A 26104-nucleotide genomic window follows, 5' to 3' on the forward strand; every position below is an offset into this window, starting at 1 on the left:
GATTCATTCAGTGGCACTACAATATTACAGAGCCTTCCAGTAAAAGTAACATTCTAATGGACCACTTGCTTATAATCAACCTAGTTATCAGAATAGCTTTACTTTGCACAGTCATTCTTGCACGCCATCCCATAAAATTATTTCACCAGTATACTTTATTGCAGGGTTAAGGTCATTCAAAGACTCACTCGCCCAAAAAGTTAAACTCTGACTCACAAGTTAATCATCAGTGTACAATCTATTGTGTATAGTTTTTGGTAGGTTGATCTTGATGAACTTGCAGAAGACCAATTCTCAAGAAGGAAAGGGATGAAAGCTTATGAATCTATGTTTTTGATCAATGGGATTTGCTCCAAAATGAGAACACAAGTGTTTGTCAAACTACCTTCAGTTTGTTTGCAAAAGACTTTTATTTGTATCTCGCTTTTAAAGAAATAAACTGTTCAAAGCACTGCCCTAGGAAGTGAGGTAGACTAAACAGCAAAATAATTAGGGGGGTTAGCTGAGGAACAATCGAACAAGTAGCTTTTGAGGACGTTTTAATGACGGGAAGGGAAGTCATAAGGTGAAAGGGTTTAAGAGGGAGTTCCAGAGTGTGAGGCTAAAATGACTGCTAGTTTACCATTAAAACATTGAGAGCATATAATGTGCACACAGAGCCCACAGTTGAAGGAGCACAAAACGAGTGCTGGGAAGCATTACTGGGGGAGGTTGCAGGAGGTTGCTCAAGAGGTCCTAGATGTATTTGTAAATAAGGACAAGTATGTGGAATTTGATGCATCACCGGGGATGTGGAGCAAGTGGGTGTCAGTAAAGACAAGGCGATAGCTGAGAGTACACACTGCGCAGGACAGAATGTGTGCTGTAGACTTTTGGACAAGTTAGACTTGTATAGTGAGCAATTGAAGTTGCCTATAAGGGGGGTATTTGTAAATGGTTCATAGATAAGTGTGTACTGAGTGAATATGATTAGGAGCTCTGATCAAACAGGACATTGAAGTTGTGCACTGTCTAAATCTGTCTGAATGACTAGTGAAGTATGAAGATGAAGTTGGAAGCAAGGGTAAGGAATGCTTGATGGGAGCAAAATAAAATGGGAAACACATGATACTCAATTTTATGACTTCTGATTTAATTAACAAAGTAGTAAGCACACACAGGGCTCCTTGTTTCCTTTCTCCCCAAATTGTGTTGCTGAAGCCTTTATCATGAAGGCAGTGCCAATTTACATCTAAACAAAACTACTGATTAATTTCTACATCTCTTCCAGGAAGTCCAGCTTTGTACTTGTGGTGGTTGAAAATACAGACTCTGATAACGTGGGAGAAAACATGGGTCTGTGTATTGCTTTGGGTCACAAAAAGATCAGATTAGCCTCAACAGACTGCGAAACAAATTTGCTTCCTAAGTGACAAGGGGATTTGGAAACCTCAAAGGGCAGAGTTAGTGAGTCCTCTACTTAATAACACATCCTCTAATTCAGATGAAAATTATGGCAGAAAACAGGAAACACCAAATTTGCATCAATCTAGCAAACTGACAGATTGCAGCTTGCTGCTGGAAACCAGCCGAGACTTCTCATTACGTGAGGCTGACCATGAGATCCGTCCTCTGAACCTTGCACACAGGCTTTCTCTTTGTGTTGTTTTTCTGCCTCTGTGTGGCATTTGTGGCCACATCAGCACACAGCTGACAAACAGCCGGATAAACACATCCAGGGCACGTTAAGCTCAAGTCGCTCGTACTCACTGGCAGAAGTTCCGTGAGGAAGAACCATCCTTCTGTTAGCAAATGTAAAAAAAAAATGCAATTGTTAATCACAACCCCCTTTTTTTTAGGTAAGTTGAAACAAACCTGAAACGTACGGGGCAGAATTTTTTCCCTGCGTTGGGCGGCCTTGGCGGGAGTGGCTGGGAACCCAACCGCCGGCCGCAATCAGGCGCGCGCCGCCATTTTATGCGGGTGGGCCAATTAAGGCCCGCCCAGCGTCATGCGCGTCTCCGGCATCAGCGTGAAGGGGCGGGCGGGGGCTCAATGTCCGCTGGGGTCCAATGGCGTCCCGGCGGCCGATTCGGAAAGGGCGCAGGCAGCCGTGTGAAGGCCGCCGTTGACTTTGCAGAAGGTCACTGCAGAAAAGGGCAGGTGGGAGGGCAGGACAGCAGGGCAGTCGGCCCCGAGGTTTTCTGACGAGTGTCTCGCTGCCCTCCTGGGGGAGGTGGCAGCACGCTGGGATATCCTTGTCCCAAGGGACGGGAGGAGGAGGCCTCACCAAAAATGCCTGGGAGGAGGTGGCATCACGGGTCAGCTCTCATGACGTGTTGAGGCGCACATGGGTGCAGTGCCGCACGTGCTTCAATGACCTCCTGCGATCGGGAAGGGTGAGTACCCTGCTGGATTGGGTCACTTAGCACAGTGATTAGGTGCGCCCCGCATCCCCCCCCCCCAACACCCCTCTCCATCCTCCCCCCCACACCACCCATCCACCCCCCCCCCCCCCCCCCCCCCCCCCCCCACCCCCCGCTTGGACCTCAGAGGTCTTAGAATGTGAGCGGCAAATGTCAATGAGGCAGCATCCGGACAAGGGGGATGAGCCCTGTCTGCCTGGAATGAGTGTCTTGCGGCTCCAGGGTCACGAACCGGCTGAGCCCTGTGAGGTATTACTCAGGTGGGGTTGGCCAGGCTGTAATGGCAATGCAGGTACAGGGTGGGCTAATCAATGCTCCTCTGTCCTTTCAGGAGGAGACAGCCCCACCTTCTAATCTTGACCAGATACGAGCCGGAGGCACTGGAGCTGGAGAGGTGCCATGCGCTTAGATCATCCGGCTGCGGTGAGGTTGGGGTGCCACAGGGAGGTACGAGTGCAGTGCACTGAGGTCATTCTACTGTTGTCTCTATATTAATGTGAGCCTCCAAGATGGAATCCCCTTTGATAGACGTGGGCACCCTGATCCGGGTGCCAGGCATGCACAGTAACAGTGTAACGACTTCAACTAATCACATGTTCTTCCTTTCGGGCTCACCAGAACACCCTCAGGGTCAGGAGTCTGAACAACCGCTGCTCACCACAGAGGACAGAGAGGATATAAAAGCACCTGCGTCACCCCCTCTCAGCCAAGCAGGCACCAGCTCAGATACCAGCACCTCGGCGGGAATTAAGTCGGCGGCTAATGTCTCAGTGCACAGCGGTGAGGCCACTTCACACTCGCTTGAGGTGCAGGTGGAGGCAGAGAGTGCCCAGGGCACCAGCAGTTGGAGGACTGCTGGGGACCAGGAACTTGCCCAGTCGGTGGCTGATGATGTGCCCCTGGAGTTGTTCCTGAGGAAGCAGATGCTGGAATCCCACCAGGATGTGCAGGAGGATCTGGCGGAGATAATTCAGGGAATGAGTGCCGTGGTCTCCATTGTGGAGGAGTCCATGCAGCGCGTGAGCAATGTGATGACTCTCATGGCTGAGGGCACTGCCTCCTCCATGGAGAGAGTGGCGACTCTCATGGAGAGGCTCCTCCAGGAGAACAATCAGAGATTCCTGGGGACGTGCTCGGACATGCAAGCCCTCACACCACCAATGACCTCAGGCGGTCACTGTCAGGGTGGGAGGTGGATTGGCCACACTGTATCCCAGCCCATCCATCAATGGTCAGCAGGGAGGTCCAAAGCGGCCTCACGTTGGTGCATGAGCTGCCTGTCGTCTCTGTCGTCTCCTCTGCCAGTGACCTTGGCATCTGATGAGTCTACAGCGACTGGGGATATGCCAGCCATGGCACTGGCTGCTCCCTCCCACACGGGCACGGCTCCATGGGTCAGAGGATGCCCACCAATGTCATCAAGACCAACAGGACAGCAGAGTGAGCAGCCTATCTCAGATGCCGGTGTCAGCGAGGGGGGAGCACCTAGGTGTAGCACCCGCAAGCAAAAACTTAAAGCACCTTAGGCACAACATGGGCTTATCTCTGGTGATATTTTTTTGCCCCACTTTCAAGTTCTTTGTAAGTTGGTGTGATGGATAATGCCTTTCCATTTAATTTGTATTATGTACGCCAGGCACCACATCATTATATGTGTTTCTGTTCAACAAGCCCCTGGGTGCGTCATTTGTTCTGCAGGTGCAGGGTAACAACCCAGGATGTTATGAGTGACTTGTTTGTCATTGAACTTTATTGTAATGGCTCATAGTGCATGCTGTTCAGCAAGCAAATGTTCCTGTCAGCTATCGAGTATAGACCCTGCAGCCCTGACATGTGGTGGTGGTTCACCTTTGGTAGGCTAGCTGAAGGAGCATTGGATCAAAGCCTCCCGGATGTCCCTGCCTCCCTGGAGGTTGCCCAGGTCAGTGTCTATTCCCTCAGTGTTTTCCTGGCCGTGCTTGTCCTCGGACTCACTGCTGGACTCTTCGTCTGCTTCCACGGTAGCTGCGTCAACATCTTCCTCCACTGCGTCCCCCCTTTCCGGTGCAAGATTGTGGAGAGTGCAGCATGCAACCACTATCAGTGACACATGATCTGGGGGGTACTGGAGTGTGCGCCCGAGCGGTCCAGGCATTGGAAGTGCATCTTGAGAAGACCGATGTTTCTCTCTACCATCACCCTGTGGATGGTGGCTCCTATTGTACCGCTTGTACAGCTGCATGGCTTCTGTTCTTGGATGGCGGTGAGGCGTCATAAGCCATCTTCTGAGGGGATAGACCTTGTCACCCAGCAACCATCCATCCAGGTGGGCTGGAGCACTGAAGAGCCCCAGCACCTGGGAGTGTCTGAGGATGTAGGCATCATGGGAGCTGCCTGGGTACCTTGCACAGACTTGTAGAATCAGCATCCTGTGATCACACACTATCTGTACGTTCATGGAGTGGAAGCCCTTCCTGTTGACGAAGGCACTGGGATCACCTGCTGGCGCCTTGATGGCCACATGTGTGCAGTCTATTGCACCCTGGACACGGGGGAAGCCAGCAATGGCCGCGAAGCCTCTGGCTCACTCTGTCTGGCTGGCCTCATCCGTGTGACAGTGAATGAAAGTCAATGCATGCCTGAACAGAACGTATGTCACCAGCTTGACACAATTGTGGACAGATGATTGAGAGACTCCATAAAGATCAGCCACCAACCCCTGGATAGAGCTGGAGGCATAGAAGTTGAGGGCCAATGTGAACTTCAGCACCACTGGCATGGGGTGTCCACCCACACAGTCAAAGCTGATCTCAGGGCCAATCATCTGACAGATGGAGGCCACTGTCTCCCCTGAACGGCAGAGCCTCCTTCGGCACTGCACCTCGGACATATTGAGGTAGCTGCATCGCTGCCTATATACCCTGGCAGCAGGATAGTGACGTCTTCTGCGGCCCCTTCCACCTTGGACTTCCTGTTGGCCCTGCGCCCCTTGTGCCTGCGCCTGTCCTCCCACAGGTGGCTCCCCTGGAGACTGAATAGAGACACCTGGCCTCCTCCCCCTTCTGGCCCTCTCTTCCCCCTCAGAGGCGGTGCACCACAATCCCCATTCCCAGGGTAAGGGAAGGCTGTCTGATGCCTGGAAGGCCCCAAGTGTTATGGCTCCTCTGGAGGCCTGAACTGAAGCCTGTTATTTCTATAAATGCAGCTCTGAAGCGAAATGAAGTTGTCCTATTCACACAAGCAAGTAGCAGTAAGTTATAATCAAAAGTACTAAGAACTCGCATTAGTGAGCCCACTCACCCCTCTTATCCTGCACGTGGATGAGGTTTTTGAAAGTGAGGCCTACCCGCTTGTCCGTTGCGACCGTGCGATGCCCTGAAAATCGCCCGGGCTGCGTAAAATCGATTTCAATTGGTGCCTCAAGGGCCTTAACTGGCCCATTAATTAACGACGGGCATGCCTCTGCCCTCATAGCGCGCGTGCCTTCCGAAATATTGCGATGGTACGCGGTGATGTAGGGGCGCATGCCTGATGTCATCGCGTGTCATTTTGCGTTCAGTTGTGTCAGGCCTGTCCCCGCACGCCAAAATGTAAAATTCTGGCCATAAACTTGCAAAAATGCCAACTAAGGCAGCTTAATTTAAAGCAGGGGCATTAGTAGTTTGAATGATTTTGCTAGAAACATTGTCCAAGGGAAGCCATTGACGTGGCTGTCAATATGGTCAGTTTAAACTGAAAGCTACCAGATTGCAATAAAAAAACCCAACTGGCTCATGAGTGCCATTCAAGACAGGGAGCCTGCCACCTCTACCCAGTTGGGCACACATCTACACTATGTAATTAACTCTTAATGCCACCTGCCCAACTAGTTGTCAGGACACTTAAGGATGGGCATTCTGACCTGGTGCACGCTCACATCCTGAAATCAAATTGTCAAACAGTAAGCTTTTATAAAATATTAAGTGTGATTCACATACTACAAACAATAGGTTCTATACCAGCTTAGTTTAATGGCCTGGTGTATTAATTCTGCATGATGATTATACATTGTTTATTTTGACTATCATGTATAGACATGATCTGAGAAAAAGCTCTGAATGCAAGCTAAAATTCAAAACTCTACATTTATTTTTATCTTTCAGGGGCATACCTTTGCTTGTAGCCTATTGGGTGTTGCCATGGCTAACACAAGTAGCAAACTTGAAACTCACAGTTTCCAACCTCATAGTTTCCCAGTCTCTCAGACAGCCCGCTTCTACCTCCTCCCCAAATTCCACAAACAGGACTGTCCCGGTAGACAGATCGTGTCAGCCTGTTCCTGCCCCATGGAACTCATTTCTTCCTATCTTGACTCCGTTCTCTCTCCCCTTGTCCAGTCCCTTCCCACCTACATCCGCGATTCCTCTAATGCCCTACATCATATCAACGATTTCCAGTTCCCTGGCCCCAACCGCCTCCTCTTCACCATGGACGTCCAATCCCTCTACACCTCCATCCCCCACCAGGATGGTCTGATGGCTCTCCGCTTCTCCCTCGAACAGAGGCCCAAACAATTCCCATCCACCACTACTCTCCGTCTGACTAACCTGTTCTCTCACTGAACAATTTCTCTTTAAACTTGTCTTACTTCTTCTAAATAAAAGGTGTGGCTATAGGTACCCGCATGGGCCCCAGCTATGCCGGTCTCTTTATGGGGTATGTGGAACATTCCTTGTTTCAGTCCTACTCAGGCCCCCTTCCACAGCTCTTTTTTCAGTATATTGATGACTGCTTCAGTGCTGCTTCATGCTCTCGTCTGGACCTGGAAAAATTTATTAATTTTGCTTCCAATTTCCACCCCTCCATCACTTTCACATGGTCCATCTCCGACACTTCCCTTCCCTTCCTTGACCTCTCTGTCTCAATCTCTGGTGATCTGTCCACCAATATCCATTACAAGCCTACCGACTCCCACAGCTACCTCGGCTACAGATCCCCAAACCCCGCTTCCTGTAAGGACTCCATCCCATTCTCTCAGTTCCTTTGCCTCCATTGCATCTGTTCTGATGTTGCCACTTCCTTAACCGAGGTTTCCCACCCACGGTGGTTGACAGGGGCCTCAACCGCGTCCGACCCATCTCCCGCACATCCGCCCTCACACCTTCTTCTCCCTCCCAGAAACATGATAGGGTCCCCCTTGTCCTCACTTTTCACCACACCGGCTGCCGCATTCAAAGGATCATCCTCCGCCATTTCCACCAACTCCAGCATGATGCCACCACCAAACACATCCTCCCTTCACCGCGCACCCACCCCCCCACGCCCCCCCCCCACCCCAAATCTGCATTCCGTAGGGACCATTCCCTCCAGGACACCTGGTTCACTCCTCCATCAACCCCAACACATCAACCCCCTCCCATGGCAGCTTTCCATGCAACCGCAGAAGGTGCAACACCTGCCCCTTTACTTCACCCCCTCCTCGCCCTCCAAGGGCCCAAACACTCCTTTCAAGTGAAACAGCATTTCACTTGCACTTCCCTCAATTTAGTCTATTCGCTGCTCCCAATGTGGTTTCCTCTACATTGGAGAGACCAAACGCAGACTGGGTGACCGCTTTGCAGAACACCTTCGGTCTGTCCGCAAGAATGACCCTGAGCTCCCTGTCGTTTGCCATTTCAACACACCGCCCTGCTCTCTTGCCCACATGTCCGTCCTTGACTTGCCGCATTGTTCCAGTGAAGCTCAACGCAAACTGGAGGAACAACACCTCATCTTCTGAACTTAACATTGAGCTCAACAACTTCAGACCATGAGGTCCTCCATCCTCATCCCTTTTCGATCCACTTTTTTCAATATTCATTTTCATTTTAAAATTTTAATTTTAATTTATTTTTTTCCACTTATTTTTATTACTATACTTTTAAATTTAGTTCCATTTTTATTCATTGTTTTATCCCCAGCTTTTAGCCTATTTTCGATTTTTTTTCCCCCGACCACCATCCCCTCCCCCTACCCCACCCCACTTGGGCCATCTGTCACTTGCTCATGTTGTTCTTTCCAGGGTGCTTACCCTGGCCCGGCCATTATCACATTCTGCTTTCTACTCTTAATGTCACCAGTAGCACCTCCTTTAGCTAGTACCACCGCCATTAACACCCCATTGATCTTTTGTTTATGACATCTTTTGCAATCTCTACTTTGCCTCCACCTATCGCTGGCCTTCTATCCAGCTTCACCTGTCCCACCCCCCCTTATACAGTATATATTTCACACATTTCTACTTCCCTTTAGCTCTGAAGAGTCATACAGACGCGAAAGGTTAACTCTGTCTTTCTCTCCACAGATGCTGTCAGACCTGCTGAGATTTTTCAGCAGTTTTTTGTTTTTGTTTCAGATTTCCAGCGTCTGCAGTATTTTGCCTTTATCTTAGCAAATTTGATGGGCTGACCTGCCCTACTCACGTTCCAATGGGACATTGTGGTCCAGGGCATTCTTGCTATGAACAAACAAGAGACCAGCTTGCACTTGAAGTGCAAGTGCAAAGGACATTAAGTATTGTTGAAAAGGTAATCAGAAATATCAGTTTGCAGAAGGCTTATGGAGCAATACTTGGATATATCTGGAGAATTGACAATTCATCAAGGATTTCACCTTGAAGAGTGGACTGACCATCCTCAATTCTTTGAATCAAGGGATTTTGAATAAACTCCATGGAGATCACCAAGTAATCTCAAAGTGCTGCACAACAGCCAGTCAATATGAAGATCAGAACTTACCCAAAAGATAAGTAAACTTGTCAGGAACTGTGATTTCTATTGTACATTTTCTTAATAAAATTAATATTCCCTCAGGTAATGCCACATTGCTCCAGTGGAAAGTATCAACAGATCTGTCCAAATGGAAAAGGTACGGCTACTTATTTGAGCTAAATTATGTTATTAAGATATGTAGAAATCAAGAAGTTCTCACAAATAACTACTTGCCATGTGATGAAACATCTGAATTCCAACTTTATTTTATGTGATATTCTGGAACAATTTTCAGCAATCTGCTTTGAGAAATGTACAAATCTGGATTGATTTAGACTCACCGAAGCAGCCCGGATATCCACAGAGTAATGTGGAAGCAGAGGCGCAATTTAGAATGAGAAAACCTGTTGAACATGGTTAGTAACCTCTGGTTTGTTCTTATGGAGTACAGAGCAATACTATGACAATCTGGGAAAACTATATGGCCACTTTATCATTACTGTACAAACTTTATCTAGGTGGCTGGATTTGGAAATAGTTAAAAAAAATGCAGGGAGTAAAAACCAACTCACAACTCTGACACCTTACATGAAATCCAGAAGTGTTTAAATATGGTGTTCAAAGCAAGATCAAAGATACATGACATAGGGGCACAAAGGTTTCAAAGGTACAGAGGTGTCCTGATCATCTTTTGTTAATAGTCCAGCTAGGACTCTTTGATGAAATGTCATACCTGGTTCAACACAGGAACACACTCGACAGAATAAATCTGACAATGAGGCTTCAGGAAGCCAGGGGAAAAAATGCACATCACTCAATCTCAGGCTGCAGAATTATCAGACTAAACACCAAAGGAGAATAAGGATACCTTGGTTGTGATCAATTTTAAACACTACCATCTAGAATGGAGTTAAACGGAGAAAAATAAATTATTTATTTTCAAAAAAATCTCACTTCAGTGATGTAGTATTAGCTGTTCTGTTAAGAAAACAAGGTGTGACCTGCCTGTGAACTCAGAGGTAGAAGTATTTTTATGGTGGAGGCTATAAGTGCAAAATGTGTGGGTTGCACAGAGGTATTGTGAGTAATTAATAGACTGGTTGTGCTCAGTATGTGGTTTAATTGTTCAAATAGTAACAACAGTCTGAAAGAGTCTTTGTACAGCAAGAATTTGGTTTCTTAGAAATAGATTGATGGCCCTTCATTATGGTGCCACAGAAGATCAGGCTTTTTATAAACTATGAAGGGGGTTCGATAGGGTGGACCTGGAGAAACTTTTTGTTTCTAGGTGAGTCCAGAACAAGGGGGTGGGGGGGTCTTTGAAAACAAGGACTTGCATTTCTATAGCATCTTTCACCACTTCAGGATGTCCCAAAGTATTTTAGAGTCAGTGAAGTACCTTTGAAGTGTAGTTACTATCATAATGTACAAAAATATAAGATAATCACTAACAGATCAACAGTTTTTGAAGTAACTTCTTTAGGCTGGGAGGTCAATTTTGACTTTTGGATGGCTGACCAGAGGAGAGTGTCTGTTCTGGCACTGAAGAGGCCAGAGCCATTTTAAGGTCAATGACTCATTATATAGTGTCAGTGAGCTGTCTGCCCAAAATGGGCATTCCAATTCAGCTCATCAGGTTCATGCCAGCACAATATCAAGCAGCCCAAAGGCTGCTGGTCTGTCAGCAAAGTGTCACAATTACAGGGATTAGGTGATGGGGGTGGGGTGGTGGGGGACCTGGGGCAACAAAGGACCAGATTATTTCTTTGGGGCTTGGAGGAGCACTCTTTTTATTTCTGTTCTTGGGACGAGAGTGTCACTGGCAAGGCCAGTATTTATTGCACATCCCTAGCTGCCTTTGAAAAGGTGTTTGTTGAGCCACCTACAACTGAGTGACTAGCTCGGCCATTTCAGAGGTCAGTTTAGAGTCACCACATTCTGTGGATCTGGAGTCACATAGAGACCTGGCAAGGATGCAGATTTCCTCCCCTGGAGAACAATAGTGAGCCAGATGGGTTTTTACGACAGCTAGGTAGTTTCATGATTATTATTAGTGAATTTATATTCCCTCAGCTGCTGTGGTGCGTTTTGAGCTTATACCTCTGGAGCATTAGTCTGAGCCTCTGGAGTATAATCCAGTAACATTACCACTATGTTACCATCTCCCCTCCTACTCAGGTGCCTCTTTGGCAGCATTGCCAATGATGCTGGTCAGAGCGTACTAAATTCAATACCAATATGGCAATTGCTGTTGTTCCTTCATCCTAGAAATCCAATTTGCTTATTAAAAGTAGGATGGAACCTAGTCGTGGCATCAGAGCTGGAGAGCCGACGAGAGACCTGTGCTGCCTCTGATTGGGAAGGCCAATCAGGCAGTGGCAAGGCCACCATTTGGCCTTCCCATGGAATCAGGACCCCAGGGCAGAAGTCCCTCCGAGCCAGAACTGCCTGCTGCTCACAGGCCGGCAGCTCTTGTATTCATCAGCGTCACTGAGGAGGTTGTGGCTGCTTTGCCAGAAGGGCGCTCCCTGGAGTCCCAGCATCATGGAGCACCCAGGTTACAGGTAATTAATGTGGAGGGGGGTGAGTTTGCAGGGTGGGGGTCATGGGGAGAGGGGGGCACAGGGATCAGAAGCAAGGGCAGGAGGTGTCTCCCCTTCCCGAAGTTCAGTCTCTCGATCAGGCACTGATTGCCTTTGATCGAGGGAACCTCTCCACTGAGGTGATAAACGGCCTGCACAGGTTCACCTATCACGCATGCTGTATGGTGACAGGCCCACTTTGGCTGGGATGAAAGCCTTTATGTGGTCATTATGTGGACGTAAAGGCCTCAAATGGTGGCTGGGTGGGAAGGTTGACCATGGACGTTCCTGGCCAGAACTTACTTCTGGTGGAAGTGGAAAGGTGGCGGGGTTCAGGCACATCACCATTCCGCCTAAGTAAAGGCACTTCTCACCTCCAAGATCTCCGTCAGTGAGTGGAAGATTCCGTCCATAGTCTCTTGCCTGAAATGATCAGGAACTTCCTGACATCCCAGTCGTAAGCCTTTATAAAAGTAATAATGGGCAGGGTGTCTGTGTTAATTGGGTGGTAAAATTAATAACCCCAACTTGAGGCTAATTTCAAAAATGTAAAGTTACCACAGGAAGCAGTGAAAATGTGGAATTTGATGCCACTTGTTCAGTGTGTGTGGGTGGGGCCTACTCGCCGATGTGTAAAATGAGGTGCGGTGACATGGGGCATGTATTGATGTCATCGTGCGTCATTCCGATCATCAGTTTGGCGGATGCGCCCGCTGAACTGTCAAAGGCCTGTTAAGGCCATTAATGATCTAATTGAAGTACTTGTCAGGGCTGCCCGTCCAACCCTAAGGTTGGCGGGGGGCAGGCGAAGAGCTCAGGCGTCCTTCACGTTTTTCATGGAACCTCATCCAAGGGCAGGATGAGGTTTCATGAAGGGTTTATTAATTAAATAAAATGTCTTATGAAACTTCATAAACATGTCCCAGCTCTTGTGACAATGTCACATGAGGGGACATGTCTAAATAATTTTATTTTTTATTTTTTCCAATGTTTTATTATGAAATTAATCTCCCTGAGGCAGCTCCGTGCCCCAACTCTCCCTCCTCCCCCCCCGCCTGCTTCCGGGTGCGCATAAAATGGCGCCACGGCAGCCAATCGCGAGCAGCGATTGGCTCCGCACCCACGCCCGCTACCACTCCTGGCCGGCCCGCCTGACGGGGAGGAAATTCTCCCCATGAAGTAGTTTAAGTGAGCTGTGTTGACACATTTAAGGGAAAGCTTGCTGCATACATGAGGAAGAAACGAATAGAGGGACATAGGAAGAAGTAATTATATGGATGAAGCTTGTGTGGAGTATAAGTTCCAGCATAGACCAGTTGGGCTGAATGGCTTGCTTTTGTACAGTGAATTCTATGTAATCCATATTAAAAAAATTGATCACTCGCTTGATGTAAAATGGGAATAATGGGAAGCAAGTAATTAAATAATCAATTGTTTATCAACTGGATTTAGTGTACATGTTCAGTTGTAAAGGTTCATGAAGACACTCCAACTTTGACGTCAAACTCATGTAAACTGGACACTATCTATTGTTCAGATGCCTGGTTTACTGCTTGGTAATGGTTGGTTGGTTAACCATTGAATACTCCCTCGCTTTCCCATTCTCTCTCCTAAATGTTTCAGAAAGCTGCTACGTTGTGTCAGTCCACAGGGACACTAGAGTAGATTTTCAACCTGCCAGCCAAACATAAAACTGACATTACAGGGGCCACACTATTTTCACATACTTTGACATAACTAGCCACACTCATTAAATAGTCGAAATATTTACATAAAGCAAATTCAGAAAAGGCATTCCAAAGTTAAAAGAAAGCAATAATTGATTGTGGACTGTTATGGAAAAAATATTTCTGAAGAAAACTTGAAAAGGCTAAAAAGCAATTACAAGGTTCTAAGGATACACACAATTGTCAGACTATAACTTGAGGGCTACAGTTGGACCACAATGTTGTTTTTACAGCTCAGCCACCCTCCAAATGAGTGTATTCTTTAACATATGAAATAGTATACCTCTTTGTGCCAGTTTTTAAAAAAAAGAAATTTGATTACTTACCATATCTGGAAATCTCTGGCATGTCATTCGCTTGTGCGTGCACTGTGCCAAATATCATCAGGAAAATGATGTTATAATGCTTTTGACTCAAGCAAGTTCAGACCAACTGCACCATGAGACTGATTATAGGGTTTTACAGGATTTTTTTTCGCAAGTTCCAAATTATTATTTTCCACTGAATTCCTTTCAGTCACATAACATTAGCACCGACTATAAATTTGCTTTCTGCTTATCACAGGGACATTAACAAGGATTGTACTCTGGCTTGTAAAGCCAACTCTATCCATTCTGTGATTGCCAAAATGTATGGGTGGACTCAGGTGATGACACCAAGAAACAAAAGACTCTCAACATGAAGATATCTAAGTGGCAAAAAACCCTCAAACCCCTCTGGGACATTGCATAGTACATAAAATATGCAATAATATGTTGATTATGGCTGAATTAATCACATTGCATCTTTGTCAAGTGGGATCCCAGGACTTTTACTGATGTTTATGGCATCCCATCTCACAATTTCATGGATTTATAATTGGTACAGGGATTTGTGAATAAGGCAAATTCTATTTTAATGAATGGGATCACCAGATTTCCTGAGAAATTTTGGGTGAGAGAGGGCTGACTCTGAATTAGCATTCATTTTTACGTGAAAACCACAGACTGGGTTATACGAAGTAATATAATCATGGGGATAGTTTCCTCAGAAGTCTCTCCATTCTTGCCTGCCTCCAACACCCTTTCCTTCCATATAAGGAACTTTGACAGATAGCCCATCATAATGAATTAATCGCAAAGATTCTCAATGCTCCCAACGCCTTTTGTGAAATGTTCTTAGTAGTTTTAATAAAGATAATGTACACAAAATGTGATATGATCACAAAAGAACAGACAGACATCAAAACGACTAAGAAACAACGATAAAGAAGATTGACTTCACTAAAAGATGTACAAGTTAGCAACAAAACATCACAACACTGCAAGTCTTTATGACGACAGAGCGAGGAAAAAAATGTACACCAGCAAGGACAGATCGGAGACATTTTTTTTATCAGATTTGTTCATTTCAAAGATACACAAATCTGCTAAAACACACAAAACAATGAAGAAGTCAGAAAAGTCTATATATCTATGTATGTAGATTACATCTCATTCACAGTCAGATAATACTGGATGAAAAGTTTTTTGTCTTAAGGTTAAAAAAGGAAAGACTGAAAGATGAGCCACAAACAGAGACCGTCCTGCCTTTCGGAAACCTGCAACTGCCAATGATTGACACAGAGGGAGACGGCGACAAGCTGGTAATAAAATGGAGGACAGACATGTGACAACTTTTTTTTTGGCATGTTGAACTGTGAGGTCACTCTGGACTGGCTAGCGATGGTACCTGGCTCTGTTGTGTCTCGCTGGACTGCCTGAGAGGAGTGATTGATGGAGGAGGCACACCTGAAGTAGAAGCAGATCGGCCCAGCTTGCAGCTTGTCTTTGTCTCTGTGGAAGTAAAGCTGAATTAGAAAAGAAATGGATATTCATGCCTATGGAAGTTAAAACCAAAGAAGTATGACTAGAAAGCCATATTTAATTTGATACCATGGCTTTGGATAAAGGGTAGAATGATTCTGAAGTAATTTTTTTAACTGCTTGGTTTTATAGCTGAGAAACTACCGTTGATGACATCATTGTATGAATGCTTCATGCATTTCTATGACCTTATTCCTTTTGCTATATTAATGGGGTACTAAATGATTTACTTTTTTAATAATTCTATTAAAACAGCAGACAAGAGGAAAGCCATTCAAATGCGACAAGCATTCATTGGCTAATATCACCAATAGGCATTCCTAATCTCACCAATAGGCATTCCTAATATTACCAATAGGCATTCCTAATATCACCGATAGGCCTTCCTGACCTTATGTCCACCCTTTAGAAGAAATTAATGAGCTAATGACTTAACTAAAAAAGTACAAAAAACAACTTAAACCCAGCACATTACCCAAGATTTAAAAAACAAGGCTGAGTAATTTCTACCCCAGAATGTTATAAATTTTGATACTGTAAGTGGGTTAAAGTTAAGTGATGTACTTGCACTAAAACACTTACTACCTGGTAGGAAGCATCCCTTTAACCTGGTCTACACCGATCATAATATCTGATATTCAATTATTGATCCCAACATTAAGGCTTGAAGTGTTCCTTCCTGAAGCGCAGATATCTCGCACTTGGTGTACATTCCCAAAAATAATAGAAATCACGTAAAATATGTGAAGGGATTCCTCAAGAGTAATCTTTCTCATTCTGGTCTCTGGTAAAACTCCCAGTACAGGTGTAACTCTTGCAGCCATTGTGGGTGGAAAACTGGTGGTGCAGATCAGGAAGTGGTTTTTTGCCCCCATCAAGTTGCAAGTTATTCTTTTTACATTCCACAGAAAAGATAATTAAACGGAAAATCAAGTTAAGAAAGTTAAAGTGCCAACTGGACAATACTCTGCAGCTCACCAGTTTGATGCTGTGGAAAATTGGTTAGCACCTGCACAGGGTCAACTAGCAAGTAGGTCCCATTGGAGGAAGTTAGGAAGGAATGGGGTGGGTGCAGATCTTGTGAGCGGAATGCTAGGGTGAATGGATAACAGCAGGCCAGAATATTTTTGTGGGGCCAGGAGGAGTATATCATTATTAAAAAATTTGGTTAGATCCAGAAGCATGAAAAATCAAGGCTGCGGATAGTTTGTAACAACTGGTGGTGTTGGCCCTGTCCCAAAATTTTTCAGAAGGCCTGAATAAGTAGACAGCAAATTTCTTTGAATGTCTTTTTAATGAAGCACAAGTAATAAAGATTTTCACAGGTAGGTATTCATTGATCAGTAGAGGTAGGTGGTTAGTTCAGGGCAGATGTGACAAGATTACCTCACATGCAAATGCGCTTCCTTCACATACTTCCTCAGGTCCTTCTCTTTCTCCTCTAAAGTCAACAAGTAGAAAGGTACGCCCAATGGATAATATCTTTTAATGATACTGATTGAGGGAAAAATATTGTCCGTGATGCATAGAGATCTCCCTTGTTCTTCTTCGATAAGTATCTTGGTATCTTTTGCAGCCGCTGAAGATGGCATTTAGGGCCTCGGTTTTAATGTGTCACCCAAAAGCTGCCACCTCTGACAGTGCAACACTCCCTCACTACTGCAGTAAAGTGTCATCCTGGATTGTGTGCTCAGGTCTCTGGAATGGGGTTTGGATCACAACTGTCTGTCTCAGAGAGGCGAGTGCTATGGCTGAGTCAAGGACAACACTGTAGGGTTAGTGCAGGGACTCCTGGTAAGATCAGATGGACCTCAACAAAATGGATAAATGTGAGGCTCTTCTGGGGTATTTGCCAGGATTTGGGCCTAAACTCAGAGGACAAACATTTCATAATAACCCCTGACATAATGTGAACTTGCCCACCTTGGCAGGAAGAACAGAAAAGCAGCATACTAGTTAAATGGAGAGAGGCTGAAGAACTTTGAGGTACAGAGGGATCTGGGTGTCCTGATAGATGAATCAAGAAAAGTTAGTTTGCAGGTACAGCAAGTGATTGGAAAGGCAGATTGACTATTGTTGTTTATTGCAAGGGGAATGGAATAAAAAAGTAGGGATGTTTTGCTACAGTTGTACAGGGTATTTGTGAGACCATACCTGGGGTACTGTGTACAGTTTTGTGGTCTCCTTATTTAAGAAAGGATACAAATATGGTAGAAGCAGTTCAGAGAAGGTTCAGTAGACTGATGCCTGGGATGAGGGGGTTATCTTATGAGGAAAGGGTGGACAGGCTGGACCTGTATCCATTGAAGTTTAGAAGGTTGAGGGGTGATCTTATTGAAACATATAAGATCCTGAGGGGACTTGACAGGGTGGATGCTGAGAGGATGTTTCACCTTGTGGGATAGACTAGAACTAGGGGACACAGTTTAAAAATGAAGGGTCTCCCATTTAAGATGAAGATGACAAGAATTTTTTCTCTCCGAGGATCATGAACCTTTGGAACTCTCTCCCCCAGTGAGCAGTGGAGGCAGGGTCAATAAATATTTTTAAGGCAGAGGTAGATAAATTCTTAAATAACAAGGGTACCAAAGGTTATTGGGGGCAGGCAGAACGTGGAGTTAGAAACATAGAAAAGAAACATAGAAAATAGGAGTAGGTCATTTGGTCCTTCGAGCCTGTTCCGCCATTCAGTTTGATCATGGCTGATCCGCTATCTCAATGAGTCACACAGTGCAGAAGAGGCCCTTTGGCTCATCGAGTCTGCACTGACACTTGAGAAACACCTGACCTACCTACCTAATCCCATTTACCAGCACTTGGCCCATAGCCTTGAATGTTATGATGTGCCAAGCGCTCATCCAGGTACTTTTTAAAGGATGTGAGGCAACCCACCTCCACCACCCTCCCAGGCAGTGCATTCCAGACTGTCACCACCCTCTGGGTAAAAATGCTTTTCCTCACATCCTCTCTAAACCTCCTGACCCTCACCTTGAACTTATGTCCCCTTGTGACTGACCCTTCAACTAAGGGGAACAGCTGCTCCTTATACATCCTGTCCATGCCTCTCATAATCTTGTACACCTCGATCAAGTCGCCCCTCAGTCTTCTCTGCTCCAGCGAAAACAATCCAAGTCTATCCGACCTCTCTTCATAACTTGAATGTTTCATCCCAGGCAACATCCTGGTGAATCTCCTCTGCACCCCCTCCAGTGCAATCACATCCCTCCTATAATGTGGTGACCAGAACTGCACACAGTATTCCAGCTGTGGCCTCACCAAGGTTCCATACAACTCCAACATGACCTCCCTACATTTGTAATTTATGCCTCGATTGATAAAAGTATCCCAAATGCCTTTTTCACCACTCCACTAACATGCCCCTCTGCCTACAGAGATCTATGAATACACACGCCAAGGTCCCTTTGTTCCTCAGAACTTCTTAGTGTCATGCCGTTCATTAAATACTTCCTTGTCAAATTACTCCTTCCAAAGCATATCACCTCACACTTTTCAGGGTTAAATTCCATCTGCCACTTATCTGCCCATTTGACCATCCTGTCTATATCTTCCTGTAGCCCAAGACACTCAACCTCACTGTTAACCACCCGGCCAATCTTTGTGACATCCACAAACTTACTAATCCTACCCCCCACATATCTATGTCGTTTATATAAATGACGGATAATAGGGGACCCAGCACAGATCCCTGTGGTACACCGCTGGACACTGGCTTCCAGTCACTAAAGCATCCTTCTGTCATCGCCCTCTGCCTCCTACAACTAAGCCAATTTTGAATCCACCTTATCAAGTACCCTGTATCCCATGTGAATTTGCCTTCTTTATAAGTTTCCCATGTGGGACCTTGTCAAAGGCTTTGCTGAAATCCATATAAACTACATCAACTGCACTACCCTCATCTACACACCTGGTCACCTCCTCAAAAAATTCAATCAAATTTGTTAGGCATGACCTCCCTCTGACAAAGCCATGCTGACTATTTCTGATCAAACCTTGCCCCTCCAAGTGGAGATAGTTTCTCTTCTTCAGAATTTTCTCCAATAATTTCCCTGCTACCGACATGAGGCTCACTGGCCTGTAGTTCCCTGGCTTATCTTTACAACCCTTCTTAAATAGCGGAACCACATTAGCTGTTCTCCAATCCTCTGGCACCTCCCCCATGGCCAGAGAGAAATTAAAAATTTGGGTCAGAGCCCCTGCGATCTCTTCCCTTGCCTCCCTCAGCAGTCTGGGACACAAATCATCTGGACCTGGAGATCTGTCCACTTTTAAGTCTGCTAACACCTCCAATACTTTGTCACTCCCTACATCAATTTGCTCAAGAACCTCGCAGTCTCTCTCCCCGAGTTGGATACCTTCATCCTCATTCTCTTGGGTGAAGACGGATGTGAAATATTCGTTCAACACTCTACCGATGTCCTCTGGCTCCACCCATAGGTTGCCCCCTTGGTCCCCAATGGGCCCTACTCTTTCCCTGGTTATCCTCTTCCCATTGATATACTTATAGAATGTCTTGGGATTTTCCCTACTTTTACCAGCCAGAGCTTTCTCATATCCCCTCTTTGCTCTCCTAATTGCTTTGGTAAGCTCCACTCTGCACTTCCTGTACTCTACCAATGTCTCCGCTGATTTGTTTCCTTTGTACCTGCTAAAAGCCTCTCTTTTCCTTCTCATCATATCCTGAATATCTCTGGTCATCCATGGTTCTCTGGGCTTGTTACTCCTTCCTATCACCCTAGAGGGAACATGTTGAGCCTGTACCCTCCCCATTTCCTTTTTGAACACCACCCCCCCCGCAACTGCTCATCTGTAGATTTCCTCACAAGTAACTGTTCCCAGTCTACCTTGGCCAGATCCTGCCTTATTTTACTAAAATTTGCTCTCCCCCAATCCAAAACATTTTTTTGCAACTTGTCTATTTCTTTGTCCATAACAGCTTAAATTGTACCATGTTGTAGTCGCTATCACTAAAATGCTCCCCCACCACCACCTGAGCCACCTGTCTGGCTTCATTCCCGAGAATTAGGTCCAGCACTGCTCCATTCCTTGTTGGACCCTCTACATATTGACCTAAAAAGGTCTGCTGTACACATTTCAAGAAATCCACTCCATCCAAGCCCTTAACACTATGTCTATCCCAATTAATGTTGGGAAAGTTGAAATCACCTAATAGAATTACCCTTTTGTTACTGTTTTTACACACCTCCACAAATTGTGCACATACTTGCTCCTCAATTTCCTTCTGACTATCTGGGGGTCTATAATAAACACCTAACAATGTGGTTGCCCCTTTTTTATTCCTAAGCCCTACCCACAAACCTTCATTCAATACCCCCTCCAAGATATTCTCTCTTCTTACTGACTCCTTAACTAATAATGCAATGCCTCCTCCTCTTTTACCCCCTCCCCTGTCTCACCTGAAGATTCTATATCCCAGAATGTTGAACTGCCAATCCTGCTCCTCCCTCAACCAAGTCTCAGTGATGGCTACTATATCACAATTCCACGTGTCAATCCTCACCCTTAACTCATCTGTTTTACCTGGCATTAAAGTAGAGGCATCCAGCTTTGCCTTACTCCCTTGAAACTTAATGCAGCTGTACTCCCTCTGACTTGATTGTTTTACTGTATATGATGTTGAACCCAAGAAAATATCTCGAGTAAATTCCTTTAAAATCTTTGTCTTTGAACATGATTTTCTAGAATGTTGTATTTAAAGTCAATTTGGGTTGGGGATCACTTTGATAGCAGCAAATTTTGTAAATTTATTATTTAGCTACAGTGAAGTATGAAGACTGTGAAGAAATGTAAACAGTTCTGAGGTTGCTCTTTGGAATGCATATCCTAGTTAGCACAGGGTTTGACAGTTAGTTACCTGGCTGCATGGTGTCTGAGCTGCTATGACCTGCTAACAGAGTCGGGCTGACTGAGGACCTTCCCATTCGACTGGACACCGTTGCTGGTGGTCCAGGGCTTCCATCCCATTCCTGAGATTTGATTGGTTCTCCTGAAGCACCATGTGCCCCTTTCTCTTTGCTTTCTGCCTTTGGCACCAGTTCAGTGCTGAGGCTCCGTCCCTTTAGGTCCTCCCCTGGTTCTGTAAAAAAAACAATAAAACAAATGAATTATCTGAGCTCTCAAGGCCTGAGCCAAATGCCCACGTTCGAGATAGGGATCTTAAGTCACTCTGCCAGAAGTATGTGTGAGCCGTGATAACCTTCAGCATTGCATGCCTGAGTGGTCATGCTGACGTGGGGCAAAGTAAAGATCATTAATTTTGCCTTCAGTAGTCTGCAGACTGGAACTTATTTTCACCAGCACCCATTTTAGAAAATTGTGGAAAGACTTTAAACACGTAAACTTTTTTCTTTGGGGGAGGAGAGGAGGAGCTAATCAAGATTTCACTGTTCAGGTTTCTGTTTGGATGTGTGGCCATGTTTCAATATCTACATATTACAATTGGAATTAACACAACAGGTCTTTCAGACCCACCACTGTTTTAAAATTGGTATAAGTATAATTGAATTGTTCAATGAATAACATTCATATAAATCAATAATTGCATCAGAGATACAGCTGTAACAGGAAGCAGCACAGCCCTAACTGAAGCCGGTCAATACTGTACTATATGATTCAGTTTCTAAACCACAATCATTCCAAATGGAGTAATATGGGTCCCATCAGGGCTTGAGATCACATCTTATATACGCGGGGAGATCCCAGTGGATATTGGAAGAGAGCACTCAATGCAAATCATAATCTCCAGTCAAGTGCAATTTGTGTTATTGAATTTGTCATTGTAAGGATGACATCACCACAGCCTCTTATATCCTCAGACAGCTACTTTAAACTATTCTTAAAGAGATATTGTCAGCCTGTGGAGCTCAGTTTACAAATATCCAAAACAATTGCAAAAATTATCTTCATTCCAAAATCCATATATCTAGGGCACAATTGCTATTCTTCAGCTCCCCATATAGGACTTATTTTAGCAGACTATTAGCGTGCCTGTTGATGTCAGTTGTGAATTCATCAGCACATATTTGATATTCAGTACTTAGGAATTGGTTCTGCTGTTTCTTCTTTGTGACAGTACAATGGTATTATAAAATGGACCTTATCCAGTTCTCAAATGTGGTGGGATTAACTGATCCATATTTCAATCTTGCATTGATCTTCAGAGACATGTGTAGAAATATTTTTAACACACCAGATGGACAATTGTAATACTAGTCAACATCCAAACAAAGTCTATTATCTGTGATACATACCTATCTTGGTGTCAACTTCCAGATACCAGTACGGTACATACAATGTCAAACTGGACTCTTCAGCTTTTGTATGAAAGGGGGGTGAAGAGTAAAACACTGTGAACTTAGTCTAAAGTTGAGTTCTATCTATTTCTTGGGTCAACCTTCGAATTGTCCAACTAACATGTTTTGCCCTTTTTTATCCATGCCAGCAATTTTTGAACAAAGAGAGCATAATTGAATAGTATGCTTTCAAAGTACGTGAACTTCCTAATAACCTTTAGAATTAAGTTAATGGTAACCAATGGTTGTTTGTAGAGCTTATAAGATGTTGAATGAAACATTACTTCCATGGTATTGAGAATGATGGAGAAACCATAGATTTTGGCATCCGTTGTAAACCTTTCAATGATTTGTAGTTTGTAGTTTGTAGCTATTAGTGCACAAGCATCAGCATACGCCAGTAATAGATATCAACGCACTGTTACATTTTTAATAATGTACACTAGGCCTGTAGCGTAGTTGACACTAGGGCATGCATGAGTCTTAGGGCATATAACAGGGAAAAAATGGGAAAAAGTGATCATATTAAAATTGAATTCCATATTAAATTTGTGAGCGACAAATTCGAGTCCAAATCAAGAAATTTAAACAGAGCCAGCACATAGGTATGAAAGGAGAACTGGCTAAGGTTGTTTGGGTCAATACACTGAAAGGTATGGTGGTAAATAAGAAACATTTAAAGAAATGATTCAAAATTCTTAACAAAAATATATTGCATTAAAAAAGAAAAAGTCAGCAAGAAAGATCCATCCATCCATGGATTACAAAGGAGGCTAAGGATAGTATTAGATTAAAAAAGAGGCCGATGGTTTCGCAAAGAGCAATAGTAAGCCTGAGGACTGGGAGAGTTTTAGAGAATAGCAAAGACTGACCAAAAAGTTGACCAAAAGAGGAAAAAAAATAGAATGCGAGCAAGTTAGTCAGGGATATAAAATTGGATTGTAAGAGCTTTTATAAATATATAAAAAAGGAGAGTTGGTAAAGTAAACAGTTGTCACTTAGAGGTAGAGACAAGAGAAATTATCATGGGGAATGAGGAAATGGAAGAGACATTGAACAAATATTTTGTGCCTGTCTTCTCAGTAGAAGACTCAAATTATGCACCAGAAATAGAGGGTAACCAAGGGATTAATAAGATTGAGGAACTTAAAGTAATTAATATCAGCAGAGAAAAAATATTAAAAAACATAAGTGACTAAGAACAAATCCCAAGGAACTGATAGTCAACATCCTTTGGTTCTAAAAGTGGTAGCTGCAGAGGTAATGGATGATTTTCCAAAATTCCCTTGATTATAAAACGTCACAGCAGCTTAGAAGTTCACAAATGTTACACTACTATTCAAGTAAAGAAGGAGAGAGAAAACAGGGAACTACAGGCCAATTAGCCTGACATCAGTCATCAGGAAAACACTGGAATCTATTATTAAGGAAGTCTTAGCGATGTACTTAGAAAATCGTAGAGCGAAATCATCTTAGACTTGCACTAAGTGCAGTAGCGGTGTGAAAAACTCGCTGACCGCAATGACGGATTTTCATGCTGTATTGTCCCCTTCCTGGAGTGTCCCAGCTCATTAATAATGCATTCCTGGGAAATATACCGGATCGCTGGTGGGAGGACTGGATTTGCCTGCCACATTGTGACCTCAGCGCTTCCTCACTCAGGGCAGCATATTTAAAGTGCACCAGAGCGCAGCCTCCTTCATGTCTACAGACCAGGACTGCTCCAGGTGACAAAAGGCCCTGAAATCAAAAAAAGACGGCAGCCCCCAAATTTAGTGATCCATCTCTGGGGCACCTGGGAAGGCCACTGTGATGTCCTCTAACCTCGCTATGGATGCAGGAGGTCCACCAGAATCACCACTCCAGCCTGGGTGATGGTGGCAGTAGTTGTCAGTGTCACCAGAGCACAGAGGAAGTCAGCAATCCAGTGCAGGAAGAGGATGAATGATCTCATCCGTTCCACCAGGGTAAGTCAACCACCTCATCACTCTCAACTCACACACCTACAAACCCATCACACGTCCACAGGGATCTCACACCTCAAGGGACAATGTCACCAAACCTCCCACACCCCCTCTCATCTTCCTCAGGCCCATATCCTCTGGAGCTTGTGTCCTCATCCCGTCCATGTCTCTGCTCACCACACAAACATTCCATGTAGTGTTATGTGTCCTGCTCATGCTCTCTCCGTCTGTTTTCATGCAGGAGAAGCTGGCTCATAGCAGCAGGGAGAGGTCCCAGACTGGGTGGTGGAGTGGCCCACATTAGGCCCCTCACTCACTTTGAGGAGTGTGTCTGTCATCATGCTGGTGAGGACGTAGAGCATGCCTGCAGCAACAGTGAGGTTGGCGGTGAACACCCACGTGAGGATCCTGCACCACGTCATCTCTTTCTCAACATAACTGTGAGTACTGTCTCTCATTTTGATTCTGCTGTCATGCACTAATTATCTCTCCTTTGGTTCATAGAGAGCTCTGCAAAGCCACCAACACCCTCAGCCAGCCAGTCCCTCAGCTCCATCCAGGTCTGCACCTATAGCGGAGAGGGCATTTCCTCCATTGAAGAGCTGGAAATAAGCAGCCTGGAAGACCCTTTACAGTGCTTACCCACACCCTCCACCAGCGCAGGGACACATACCTCGCTAAGACCTAGATCTAGAGCAGGCTTGGGTTTACAATCTGGTGGCGACCGCATGGACATGTGTCTGCAGTGGGAGGATGCAGGTTCAGCTGAGCTCTCTAGCACTTGGAGAACAGCTGGGGAAGAGGCATCTGTGAGGTCCGAGTCAGATGACGAACCTCTGGATTTGGCCTTCCAACTCATTCTGGAGAGTCAGCAGAAGGCGGGGGAACATCATGCAGAGCTGATGGAAGCCCTCAACAGAGTGGCATGCATATCGGACGAGTGTGTCTGCCTGCTCTCTGATGAAGTGGTACCCACAAGTGTGTGTATGGAGGTCTCCATGGGAAGGATGGCAGATGCCATGGAGACCCTGGCCCAGCAGAACTTGGAGATGTGAGCAGACCTGCACTCCATCATAGTAGCCATGGGTGAGTTCCTGCAGCGATAATGCGAGAGGGAAATGGGGACCTCAATGTGCCTCCAGGTGCTCCTTCCCCTCAAGAAGTCAGGCCAGGGCACTCAGGCATCCAAAGGGAGGAGGAGAGGCAGCTGAACACCCCTGGGTCATCCACTCAGGAAGCTCGGAGGCTGTCCGCTCCCTCCAAGTCTCCTTTGCCTGTGACCCCCTCAACCTCGTCTTCTGTCACCACAGAGGGAGCAGCTGGCCCACAGGAGGTCAGCCAAAGCAAGCCAGGGCCCCCAAGATCTCGTCTTTCCAGAGGATGCACGCCAAAGTCATCAAAGGCAACAGAGCTAACCATTGCACAGGCTGTCTCCACCCCTGCTGTGGATGTCAGGGTAGCAACTAGAAGAAGTGGTAGGCCTAGAAAAGTTAAGAAATTTTAATGCACAGGTGAATACATTTTGTCACTTTATAATCTGCATA

At 45.3% G+C, this 26104-nt stretch overlaps 1 protein-coding gene across 1 annotated transcript in view; it reads right to left on the bottom strand.

The window, feature by feature from the left end:
- The window catches only part of nyap2a (neuronal tyrosine-phosphorylated phosphoinositide-3-kinase adaptor 2a), a 168383-nt gene that overhangs the window by 18500 nt on the left and 123779 nt on the right, over positions 1 to 26104 (bottom strand). The window contains exons 9-10 of the mRNA XM_041204740.1: positions 21159 to 21380; positions 15120 to 15235 (exon numbers count right to left, since the gene is read on the bottom strand). Of these exons, the coding sequence (XP_041060674.1) occupies positions 15120 to 15235; positions 21159 to 21380 (338 nt within the window). The remainder of the gene's footprint in view (positions 1 to 15119; positions 15236 to 21158; positions 21381 to 26104) is intronic.

The sequence above is a fragment of the Carcharodon carcharias genome, chromosome 2, assembly GCF_017639515.1.
Source record: "Carcharodon carcharias isolate sCarCar2 chromosome 2, sCarCar2.pri, whole genome shotgun sequence".
Lineage (NCBI taxonomy): Eukaryota > Metazoa > Chordata > Chondrichthyes > Lamniformes > Lamnidae > Carcharodon > Carcharodon carcharias.